Genomic DNA, 13,199 nt, shown 5'->3' with positions numbered 1-13,199 from the left:
GAAATGTGGACACTCTGCTTGAAGGTCACAAGTACAAGGTGGTGCAGCTTTTGTTACAAGAGTGTATCCTTGTGAGATGCCGTTTGTCTACTAAAGATACAAAGACCCTAACAGCATTCTCCAGAGCTGATTTACTGTGTTTTATATTCCATAGAACCAGAGGTAAGATTTAAGTGTTCAACTATGAATGTGCATTAATAAAGACCTCCAACTATCCACCCATCCATCCATTATCCAGCCTGCTATATCCTAACTACAGGGGTCTGCTAGAGCCAATCCCAGCCAACACAGGGCGCAAGGCAGGAAACAAGCCCCGAGCAGGGTGCCAGCCCACCACAGGACCTCCAACTACCATGGGGTTTTTAACACACAGCTTGAAATCACATAATTCTAAGTATAACAAAGAAAATCATCAGCTACACGTTGCATTACTAGTATGAATGACTTTATCTGCTGCAAAAGGTGGGCAAACCATGCCACGCTGCTGCTTAGAACCCCTGGCAGAGGAAAAGATAAAAGAAGAAAGAAGAGAAGAAAAAAACAGATGCCAAGGCAAACTGGCTGTCAAAAAACTGGCAGGGGTCAAATCCAAAAAAAAATGAAAGCAACCAGAAAACCTGTAAGTCTGACATACCAGTCTGTCATACCCCAGTGCCCCCCAACTTAGGCTCTAGCAGGAACTGGGGGGCATGAAGTATCAGGACCAAGAGTCAGACACTGCTGATATAACAAGTAAAAATGCAAATGTACTAAAAATGAAATGTTCCATAGTGAAAACGTTAAAAAAATGTGAAAAAACAAAACAGAAAAAAATGTTGATAATAAAAAATAAATAATATTCACTACTCAGCATGCACCTTTAAAAAAATCTTCCAAACAAAAAAAAAATATCCGTCCATTTTTAACGAGTTCCAAAGAATCAGCCATTAAGTAAAGACAATGCTTAGCCTGCTTTCTCACTCCCTAAAGAAAGGAGTACCAGGGTGTTGTACCGTGTTAGCCATTATGGATGCAATGAGAAGTCAAGCAAAATGACCCCTTTTATTGGCTAACTAAAAAGATTACAATATGCAAGCTTTCGGACCCCTTCATCAGGAAAGGTGTAAAGAAATGAAAGCTGGCTTGGCCTGGCAAATCGGAATACCGGTCTATCCCCGTGCCTGCAAATCACCCTGCGGCAGCCTTAACTCTTCGCGGATTGACCCTTTTTCTGGTCTGAACTGAACCGCTTGGCTCGCTTGGCTTTTATCCCGGGTCATCCATCACCTGACCCAGCTGTAACACACACACACACACACACACACACACACTCACTCTCTCTCTCTCTCTCTCTTCACCCCCTCCAACCCCCCCTCCTGTGGTCACGTGACAATCCTAAACGTTATTTCTGCCGATTGTGCCGCCTACACTGCTAACACTCCGCAGCCCCACCCCGCTGTCCGTCATACATCAGTTACTTACTGGGCCGCACCACAACTCCCAAACACCGCGCTCGCACCGGAAGAACACCGGGAATAAGCGCGATGGGTAGCAGTCACGCGTCTCCACCCGCGAGTGCATGTCGAGTGGAAACATCCGCCACCCCGACCACCCCAAGCCCGACGATACGCGTCCGCTTCACGTGCGCATCCGGGGAACAAACAGGCAAGTGAACAAGTGCCCTTTTTTCCTTTATTATAAGGTCGGTGCCTGCAAACAATTAATGGAGCAAAGTGCTTTTAAAACATCACATCGTGAGGCGTTTCTTCACACATTCACAACCCAAACTGCATAATTAAGATTTTTTTGTTATTGAATCCAAAGTCTCGGGTGATGCTGGGAGAAGTGCACTGCCATCTTAAATACCCTCAGGGTGATAACCCCACATGGCACAGGTGCCAGGCATCATATGTGGCACTATTCCAATCAACACAGTGGCTTCCGAAATAAGGAATAAGCCAAAGCTACACCTCTTGCAACAAGTAAAATATGCAGGAAGTTCAGTAAAAGCAACGCTAAAAGTTTGAAACACCTGAAAATGAAAAAACAATTGAACACATAGTTCTGTGGAGCACTCAGACCCCATCCATTATTTTTTTCCAGTCATTTTCCAGCCCACTGAGTCCTGAACAGTGAAGTTGGGGGGGGGGGAGACCTTTGGGGTGATGGAGCCAATCCCAGCTAGCAAAGGGTGCAAGGCAGGAACAAACCCTGGGCAGGATGCCAGACCATCACAGCCCATCAACCATGATAGGTACAAATGGTGCCCATCTGAATTCAGTCATACCCGGTGTGCCTCATCATTTATGGGGTCCGCATGTCCTCCCCGTGTCCGTGTGGGTTTCCTTCAGGTTTTTCTGTTCACTTCCTTCATTCTAAAAGACTGAATGGCCATTCTAAAGTGGCGTGAGCACGTATCAGTGATTTCCTGCTTCATGCCCAGCGCTGCCCATTCAAGAACTGCCCCTAATAACCCTGAGGTGTATTAAAGGTGTTGCCCGATTGTGTTCTGTTATTTTGCAGTAAATTTAAGTTCAGTTCAAATTGTTACACCAAATGAACACCAGCCAAGGTAACACTTGAAGAGACTTCCGCAGCAACATAAAAATCGCAATGGAGGCTTTGACCCCAATACTGAAAAGCAACGTTTCAACCAACTGGCATCCACTTGATAAATCTTTACAGCGGTGCCAATGCTTTGACGTTGCTGGCTCACAGACACCTCCAGGGTTCTACTTTTGAATCCCAGCCTGTGTGGAGTTTGCGTGTTGCCCCCTCCACCCCACCAAGCCCCCACCGTCCATGCGGGTTTCTCAACAACATCCTCAAGATGTAAGCGTTAGGGTACCTGGTGACACTAAACTGGCCGTTAGGCTGGCTCCCCATTCAGGAGTACCACTAAGAGTGACTGCTCCTCTAAGTGGGTTACAAAATGGATGGATGGCTCTGTCGTCACGCCTGTCGCCAGGCCCCTCAGGTACCCATAACCCTAAAGTGAAATAAGGGCATTGATAAATGAATGTCATGTGCTTCACGAGTCACCTGCATGAACTGAGGAGGCACTGGACTTGTATCTTCTTCTCTGTGTCATGCCCACCATGGGGGTACACTCTGCCTCGGTGAATCACTGTGAATGTTTCCATAGATTTACATACCTGTCTGTGTGGTCTGACTCGGCCCAGGGTCTGTCACAGTCACTGTCACTCTGTTGCTGCGTGTGTCAAATTGATCTTTAATATCCGGTTGTTTCTGCCACACGTCCAGCGTGTAGTCGCAGGTCAGCAGCACCATTCCAGGCCCAGTCCCATTCATCAGCTGCCTCCCTGTCATTGTCCACCTGCACTGCCCGTCCTCCAGTTTGGTCTCATTGTCATACAGCTGGCACTTCACTCCAGTGTGGTTTTTATTCACTTCACAGGAAATCTGAATCTTCTCCTCCAGAGTGATGGATGTCGGTGTCACCTGTAGGGTGGCCTTCTGTAATGGAGCTAAAGAATTAGAGAGAAGTCAAGAGTGCTGTGTTAATGGAGTCCAGTCTGAGCCGGCACGGGACAGCCTCTCAGCTGATCAGGCCAGTTGCCCTCTCACATCAGCAGAAAGCAGTGGCCACTGGTGACACTTGATGTGCTCCTCAGGTCACTTAGTGACACAGCACTCTACTGCTTTGATGAATTCAGATTGGCCTCTGGTAACCTGGGCCTCATATTGAACCCTGGTGCCCTCAAGGTCCACAGCTGAACTTTCTGACCCGTCCACACCTTTGAGGACGTTGTTCTTATCTACCTGCCCTCACCTCATTTCAATGCTGACATTCACAGCAGAGAAGAGGGGGCAGCACTGGTGCCAGGACTCAAGGGGCACAATACGAAATTTATCTGCTGTTTTCCACTTTTCCAAGGACAATGGCTTTGTGGACACTAAAGGGGGCACTGAGGGGCTCATCATGTCTGAATGACCACCTCACCACTTTGCAGTTTTATGTAACTACTGTGACATTTCTTACCTAATAGCAGCAGCTCTTTGGGGTCACTGCGTGGTGAGCGTTGATCCCCTGTGCCTCCGTTGGGCTGATAATCACAGCTCAGCTGTACTGTCTTGAAGGTGACCGGGTCTCCGTCCAGTTGACTCCTGGACACCTCAAAGTCACACGTGTCTCCAGTCGTCGTCTCTGAGGTCACAGAGGTGTTTCCTACATACAGGCTGCAGGTTACTCCACCAGGAGTGACGTTTGTTGGACAGTGAGCAGTGAGCCTTCCACCTGTTAGCAGGGACTTCACGTCCAAACTGAGGTGCGGCTTCTCCAGTGAGCCTGTAGGACAGACAGTAGGCCGCGTTATCTCAAAGCTCTGCCTCTGATTGGCTGACCACCTCAGTTTGTCAGGCGCTACTTCAAGCAGAGACATTAGTGACAGACAAAAGCCCTAAATGCCACAATATGTCACCCCAAAAAGACAAGATGCCCAACACTGGCCTCAACATCAGTGGCTGGCATAGCACAAGACTCACCCAGTGCGTCTACTCTAATGGTTTCATTGGAGCTGCAGTGGAGTGAGGGTCTCGTCACCTTGCAGCCTGTTCTTCAGTTGTTCATTTCTGTCTCACATCCCCAACTTTTTAAATCCTTTAATTTTCCAAACCTGCTAATTTAACAGCCGCGGGTTAACCAGAGTCCTTCCCAGAAGCATCAGATGCAAGGCAGGAGCCAACCTTGGATGGAGCCCCAGTCTATCATGGAGGCCACTCGTACCCACCAGAACAATTAAGAACTGTCAACCAAACACACATCTTAGGGACGTGAGAGAGAGGACTGGAGTCCTCAGGCAGCGTGCAAACTGCACTTAAACAGTGAGCCCCGGACCCCTGGACCCTGGAGTTCTACTTTTATATATGACTCCACTCTTCTTCATCTTCATTCTCCAACTGTCCACATTCCCCTCAGTCCAGTACCCCACAAACTTCTCCCTCTGGCTTCATCCCTTTCATTCTCCTCCACTTTGGGTTCTCCTATCAGACGGCCAACACAGAATCTCAACATGCAGCTCTCCATGCAAATCAATTGACTGACAGGGAGAGTCACAAATCAGATTGTGAGGGCGGAGCTTGCATGAGTCTTGACTGCAGCAGATCTGCACATTAAGGAGCCAGGGTTCAAATATCTATGGACCTCAGAGGCTCATGCACTGAAACTTGTGACCAACGGGCTGTGTGTGCAAAGACATGTGGACAAACGTCCAGAAGAAAAAAAAATGTGGGATTAAAAACAAACAGAGATGACACTCGTTCATGAGGAACTAAAGGGAGGAAGGAATGCAGGGAGGAGAAGGTGAATCGTGTCACAAGTGTAATGTAGCAGATATTGAACAGTTTGGCAGTTAAATTCAAATCTGTGCCGAGTGGTCACTTTATTTAGTCCAACAGCAGGTCATCTGACTTAATCAGCTGCTGAAGCTTTGACACCATCAAACGTGTGGACAGTGAGAGATAAAGATGGAAGGTCAACACCAATGGGTCATGTGTGTGTGTGACAGGCCAGGAGTTGGCTAAAAGTAGTGGAGGGGAAAAATTGGTAATATCTAGTATACAGTATATGGTGATAAATATTTTGTAGGCTGTTGTTATACTTTTATTTTAATTTAGTAATGTTTAAGTCAATCCATTTGTCAGATAAGACGTCTGCATACTGGTGGCCACAGCTGAAATTCTAAAGCAGGACTGGCCTGTGGGAAGGCAGGTGGCCAAGATGAATGGACTTGAACTGGGGGGGGCGGGCGTAAGGCTTTGCACCAATCTACTTGTACTATGCAATCTATTTATCTGTGATAGATTAGCATTTCTTAACCACTGGCGGGTCACAAGTTGCCATTGTTTATAATGGTAATGAGTTGCAGTGGGTCGTGAAGTGGGTCGCACATTATCACTGGTTCTCTCCTCCGACGATCACAATTGACCCAGTGCTCTGCTATTCACTCCCTGATGATCATGATGGATGCACAAAGGCAGAGCCCTAACCCCACGCTCTGATGTTCATGCTCGATTCAATAAAAGTGTTCCCCCGCTCTACAGTATGTCCCCCCCATACCACACTGACCATTGGTGGGTCACAACACCAAGAAGGTTGAGAAACACTGTTATAGATAACATGCCCAAAATGGAAGGAAGCAGAATAGAAATGAGTGTTGATACACTCATATGACTACGACTTGGGTGACATGCTACCAGGTGGCACGCTGTCTTATTTTGTTGTCTTTTCTCCAGCATAGCCTCTGCATGGAGTACCAGGGACTTGAGATCATCTTCTTTGGTGACGCTGATGAGGAAGACAGAAGATGGAAGAGAATGTCATTATACTGGCCCACCTTCCTTGGTTTCTCCTGTCCTATTTTGGCACAACTTGGACAAACGGGTGCATAAACTGCTCTTTTAAACCCACCCTCCAGACTAGACCTTCCTCCTGTGCTGTGAATGTTCAAAATTACCCATAATACATTGCCAATGTGTTGTATTACGTCAGCTTCTATTCTTTGTGCTTACCATGTAATTCTCAAATTGCCTTTACTTTTTAATTTACCCTCATGCTAGAAATTCATTTTTTTTACACTCCACCACTCCCTTCCATTGGGGAAAGCATTGGCTGGAATGGGTGCTGAAGCAGAACTGCAATGAACCAGAAAAGTCAGCTCTGCACTACGAGGTTCATCAAGGGAGCTGCAGAATTAGCACCAAATAGTCTAAAAAGAGAGCGGGTCAAAGTCTGTGCTCCGACCACGCAGAAGGGCCAAGCTCTGTCTTTCTCCATCCATTCATCCATCCAGTGGCTGTGCCAGACCTCATCAGACCAATCCACATACTAAGACAGAGTGCCACCTGGGAATAAGCATATTGGGCGCATGATGAATTAATTATTATCCAGCAATCTGAAGGAAACAATGGGCAATGTGCTCCTCAGCATATGGAGCTTCAAACAAGCCGGGATGCCCCTGCATCAGAGCAATGAGGTTGGCACCAGACAGCCGTTGCGACCTTTGCAACATCTGGGTGCCTACTGCCCGTACCCCTTCACTCGGTCATTCGACTTCTCATCAGGATGGTGGTGTACAGTATTGAGCAGCGCGTCTTCATGGTGCAAACCTATCGGGTCACCAATTCATTTAAGCGATGTCAGAATCAACTGGATGATCGTGAGTTAACGGAAGGTGACTTCCAGCAAGATGGAGCAACGTGTCACATATCGGAAAGGAACATGGCAGAAATTCAGTCGTCCTTCAGCAACAGGGTCATTTCAAAGGGGCTTTTGCTACCACAGTCGCCAGATCTGACACCACCAGACTTCTTCCTTTGGGGTCTGCTGAAAGGAAAAGTCTATCGCAGCGGTTCTTAACCAGTGGGGTGCACCCCGAAGTAACAAAAAAGGGGGTGTGAAGATGTGAAAAAAAGAAAACAAGAATCGAAAATATGAAAAATACATCTATTGAAACCAAAACTAATTACAGTAACTTAAACTACATTCTGATACTAGAAAAATAAACATAGAGTTAGATAAATGTCGATAAAAGTTAAGTAGGTATAATATAACTTGTAGTGGTGTATCGGCAGCAAAAAATATAGGAATACATTTTATTAGTGTTTCAAAAAAACGTTAGGGGGGGCGATTAAAACTGTTATGAAAACTCAGGTCGCAAATACGTAAAGGTTGAGAAACGCTAGTCTATCGGGAACAAGCCTCACAACTGTGGAAGATTTGAAGGAAAACATCCAACGTGAAATTCCTGCTATTCCCCCTGAGATGCTTGCCGATATATTCAGGAAACAGGGCGCCACATCGAAGTTTGTCTGGCAGAAAACGGGAACCATTTCCAGCATCGTATGTAATGCAATCGATTACACACACGTCAAGGTACAGAGCGGATTTTTTGGTTCAGACGGCTCCATCCTAATGGGCGTTAAAACAGAATATTCGGGGCAGTGCATGAGAAAGCCACGTGTTTGTTTCCAATAATAATTTTATTATAGTTAGCAGCCTGCTCTGGGCTTGCTGTGGGGTTAGTAGGAAAACAGTGCTGGTCACTCGCGCTCGATGGGCACTGAGCAGACTCCTGCCAATCATGGAGAATCCACTGCATCCACTGAACAGGATCATCTCCAGACAGAGGAGCAGCCTTTCACATCTATCTATCTATCTATCTATCTATTATATAGTGCCTTTCACGTCTATCTATCTATCTATCTATTATATAGTGCCTTTCACGTCTATCTATCTATCTATCTATCTATTATATAATGCCTTTATATCTATCTATCTATCTATTATATAATGCCTTTATATCATTCTGTCTATCTATCTATCCAGGATTATTTTGTGATTTTTCTCTTCTTTGTTTCTGCTCTAAGGATCGTCAACGCATTTTATAATCATGTCGTCTCAGGGCAAGGAAAGTGGAATGAGGCTGAGGAACACAAACACTGAAAACTGAAAGACCAGACCGATGTCATTGACCCTGATGAGCTGCAGTTCCTGAAGAAGGATTGATCACCATGTGACGAAAAGTTTAGGATGTATGAGGAAGATTAGCTACACATAGAAAAGACAAAGGCACAGGGAGAACATGCAACGCACAATGTAATCCGAGTGAGAATTGAACCCTGGTCCTGGAGATTGCGTGACATCTAAGCAAACTACTCTGCCACTTTAAATTTGAGAACAGGACAAATGAAACCACGAAAACCAAACAGGCAGCAGAACAAAGGCCAGCGTGATTGTCGAGGTTTTTAGTCCTTGGTGAATTGAGCTCCATCGTCAGTGTGTCTTTGGTTTGGGGAGGTTGTCCAGGATCGGCCGTGGCCCACCTGTGCTGCTGTCCCTGGGAATCGACCCTTAGTGTGGTGAGGACGGCGGATGGGGTTTGATCTGGGGTCGGCCGCAGCCCACCTGGTGGGAAAGACGCTGAGGGGAAGGGGAAGTAAAATCGAAAGAAACACAGCTGTTCACTTTGAGCATCCGCTTACTTGTCACAAAACAGTTTCTTTCTTTTAAAATGCCCCGCTCAACCTTAACTTACCCTTAAATGACATTTTACATACAATTGATAACAATGGCAGACATTACAAATACACAACAGTAAAAGAACCTTAACTCAGTTCATTTGATGTCAGTCCCCCTTACACCCCGTGACATTATAAGCCTCACCACCTCCAATCTCGCGGCCCAGTCGAGGGGAACTCACCCTGCGTAGCAGAAGTCCTCACATGGCCTGTAAAGAAAACAAGAAGATGGCAGTCATTAAAATTCTTTCTCTGCTTGGTGACACCAACCCTTTGAGAAAGTCAGAGAGGCCCGACACACACAGCGCCTCTCACCTCGTTGTCCACCACAGCTTTTGTCACTCTGCCTGCGTGACACGGTGGCCATTTTCAGTTTAAGTGTTTAAGCTGGCACCCCCTATTCTGCGGACCCTCAGGCTGCCAGCGTCATGTCTTCACGTTACTCGTGTCCTTGACTTTCACTTTGTTTGCTTTCACCTACACCTGCAGCCTCAGATTTTTTAGCCTTGAACTTCAACTTTTCTGTTGTCCTTTGCTGTCATCCTCACCTCCTTCTTGGCTTCTGCTTTTACTCCGCCAATTAAAACCGATAGTCCACGTCTACCCACATAAATAAAATAATAAATAATAAAATAATAAAAAATAAAACACTCGGGAGTCGATTTAATGGCGACCTGATAGATAGATAGATAGATAGATAGATAGATAGAAAGGCACTATATAATAGATAGATAGATAGATAGATAGATAGATAGATAGATAGATAGATAGATAGATAGATAGATATGAAAGGCACTATATAATAGATAGATAGATAGATAGATAGATAGATAGATAGATAGATAGATATGAAAGGCACTATATAATAGATAGATAGATAGATAGATAGATAGATAGATAGATAGATAGATAGATAGATAGATAGATAGAAAGGCACTATATAATAGATAGATAGATAGATAGATAGATAGATAGATAGATAGATAGATAGATATGAAAGGCACTATATAATAGATAGAACTTTATTTGTCCCCTGGGAGTAAATTTGGCTTTTTACTGATGCTCGATAAATAAATTAATTAATTAGTTAATTAATAAAACACACACATTATGGTCTGAACTCACACCAGAATGACTTAAACTTAAGACAATCAAAGAGGAAGAAAAAGCTCTGGCTTGGCTGTCACAGTCCCAGTGAGGCGCCATGCAGGTGTATTGCCATTGCTATAAAGGAGCCCCCCGGTAGTGTTTCGTGACACACTCCCCCTGAATGATTTGTTGTCTGTAAGTCTTCAGTGTTGTTGTGTCACAGAGAGGATGTGCAGCATTGTTCATAATGGCACTCAGTTTTGTTTCATTCTCGCCTTTGCTACGACCTCCAGGGGGTCCAGAGGGCCTCCTTTCTAATGAGCTTGTTGGTTCGGTGGGCCTCTCTTGAAGTGATGTCACCAGCCCAGCACACCACAGCGCAGAGTAGAAGATGTGAAGGATGTCACTTCCAACATTAAAGGAACGGAAGCCTACTAAGAATAAAGAGTCCTTTCCTGTCTACTTCCTCTGTGCTCTGAGACAGGGATGATATTTTGAAGCTATTGTGTCCTGACCAAGTTACCAAGGGAGCAATGAGATAATCATAAGTAAATAAATTTGATTTTTAAGAATCTAAATATAAATATATGCAGTATATAATGTAATGATGGCTGAGTGACTCACCCATTTATCAGCAAAAACACAATTTCCCGTTGACTTACAGTAAAAAGCAGAGGATGGGCAGCAGTGCCCATCTGTGGCAGAAGGTATCCACTGACAAAGAACATGCCAAGCAACAATAGAAAAACTAAAATCTCAAAAATGCTTGGACTGATTGATTGAAACTCAGTGATGTTGAGCTGACCTGCGTTTTTTGTTTGTCATTAAATTTTTTATTTATGAGTATTTATTATTCTAACGTCCGTTTAAGCAAACAGAAGACGGAGCAGAGCAGCGCTGTGCCGTTACTCTAAGTCGAGGGTCAGATCAGCACGGACACTCCGCTGAGGGACTGCGCCATCGGTGAGCTGCCCGCCGTAGTGAGATTTCTTTGAGCAGAGGGGTAGCGCCACCTGTTGAAATTCACCTGTGCACACCAGTAAGCTGTTTGGGTGCCCATCATGTGCAAACTTAACTGCACCCCCAAGCTCACCATGTCACGTGTGGATCCATAGCTGATATCAAAAACGTGTGGCAACAGCGGACAGCATCATCCGTCCGTCAGCTGTGATGAAGGCATTCGCCATGTCGATGTGGGTTTGACCATCCTCAAGAAAGTGAGACCCTCTGATTGACTGAGTGGGTTTCCTCCCACAGTCCAAAGACATGCAGGTTAGCTGCATTGGTGTTCCTAAATTGTCCCTAGTGAGTGTGTGTGTGTCCTGCGGTGGGTGGGTGTCCTACCCGGGATTTGTTCCTGCCTTGCGCCCCGTGTTTGGCTCCTACAGACCCCCGTGACCCTGTGTTAGGATACAGCGGGTTGGACAATGACTGACTGACAAATCACCAAAATTCAGAATAACGTTATTACACACACACAGAGTAAAAGAAAAAAAAAGGGAAAAGGCGGCATTACAATCTTAGCTCTCTTGTTAAAGTTCTGCTATGACAAACGTCCACAGGCCTCACTAGAGTGCGCTGAGCTCAATTTGAACCTCTTTGCCTCCCACACCTCACCAGCTGCACTCGTCTCCAGCCAGAAGGATGAGAAATAATCAGAATATTTCATTTACAAGTCAGCTTGCAGGGGTTATAACAGAACCTGCCATTAACTACGCACCAATATACAGGCAAACATTTTAACATCCATCCATCCATCTTCTTCCACTTATCCAAAGTCGGGTCGCGGGGGCAGCAGCTTAAGCAGAGAGGCCCAGACTTCCCTCTCTCTGGCCACTACTTCTAGCTCTTCCGGGAGAATCCCAAGGCGTTCCCAGGCCTGCCGGGAGACATAGTCCCTCCAGCGTGTCCTGGGTCTTCCCCGGGGCCTCCTCCCGGTTGGACATGCCCGGAACACCTCACCAGAGAGGCGTCTAGAAGGCATCCTGATCAGATGCCCGAGCCACCTCATCTGACTCCTCTCGATGCAGAGGAGCAGCGGCTCTACTCAGAGATCCTCCCGGTGGAGGGTTTTGTGTGTCCCAATGATCCTAGGAGCTCTGTTGTCCGGGGCTTTACGCCCCTGGTAGGGTCACCCAAGGCAAACTGGTCCTAGGTGAGGGATGAGACAAAGAGCAGTTCAACAGACCTTCTATGATGAATAAAAAATTTGGACGGCGTTTTCCCTCGCCCGGACGCGGGTCATTGGGGCCCCCCTCTGCAGCCAGGCCTGGAGGTGGGGCTTAATGGCGAGTGCCAGGTGGCCTGGCCTGCACCCATGGGGCTCAGCCGGGCACAGCCCGAAGAGGCAACGTGGGTCCCCTTTCTCATGGGCTCACCACCTATGGGAGGGGCCAAGGAGGTCGGGTGCCATGAGAGTTGGGTGGTGGCCGAAGGTGAGGACCTTGGCGGTCCGATCCTCGGCTACAGAAACTGACTCTTGGGACGTGGAATGTCACATTTTAACATAATTTGGAAAATCCTTGATACCCTCAATTGCACATAACCTAATGCACAATGTTTTATTATTTTTGGTACATTATATTAATCTCTGAGTGGAAATTGCCTTTTTGGGGGGATCAGAGTGCAGGGTCAGCTGTTTTACAGCGCCCCTGGAGCGATTTCAGGTTAAGGGTCTTGCACAGGGGGCCTATGGAGTAAGATCCCTTTTGACAGTAGCAGGATTTGAACTGACAACCTTCCACATGGCAGCACACATCCTTGGCGCCCGTGCCACCATCCCACCTAAAATCTCCCCTCCTCTTACAACGATGGGACATTCCTTGTACATTTCAAAGTGTATCTCTAATCTCAGATGGTCTCCAGCTGCGCCCTTGTCAATTTGGCTGATATCTGTGGGCTTTCCTTGGCGTTCACACTTAGATGTTTTAGGCTGCCCAGGCGCCGCTGCATCTCGTGTATTTCTTGCTGTATTGCCAAAATTCTGAATGAGGTCATTTATGAATAAACCAGCTGGTTTCCAGTCCACAACTCTAAAACATTCAATGAATTGTAAATTTGCAGTTGAATCAGTTCTGCGTCTGTAAATCAAG

The 13,199-nt window shown here is 46.2% G+C and overlaps 1 protein-coding gene across 3 annotated transcripts in view; it reads right to left on the bottom strand.

Annotated features, from left to right (window-relative positions):
- Positions 1–13,199, bottom strand: part of LOC120518640 — a 36,437-nt gene that overhangs the window by 22,266 nt on the left and 972 nt on the right. For all 3 annotated transcript variants that reach the window (XM_039741524.1, XM_039741525.1, XM_039741526.1), the window contains exons 2-4: positions 9,201–9,227; positions 3,983–4,288; positions 3,135–3,467 (exon numbers count right to left, since the gene is read on the bottom strand). In XM_039741524.1, the coding sequence (XP_039597458.1) occupies positions 3,135–3,467; positions 3,983–4,288; positions 9,201–9,227 (666 nt within the window). The remainder of the gene's footprint in view (positions 1–3,134; positions 3,468–3,982; positions 4,289–9,200; positions 9,228–13,199) is intronic.

Source organism: Polypterus senegalus, chromosome 18 (genome assembly GCF_016835505.1).
Source record: "Polypterus senegalus isolate Bchr_013 chromosome 18, ASM1683550v1, whole genome shotgun sequence".
NCBI lineage: Eukaryota > Metazoa > Chordata > Cladistia > Polypteriformes > Polypteridae > Polypterus > Polypterus senegalus.
The sequence above is the reverse complement of the archived record's forward strand: the minus strand, read 5'-3'. Positions and strand labels throughout refer to the sequence as shown.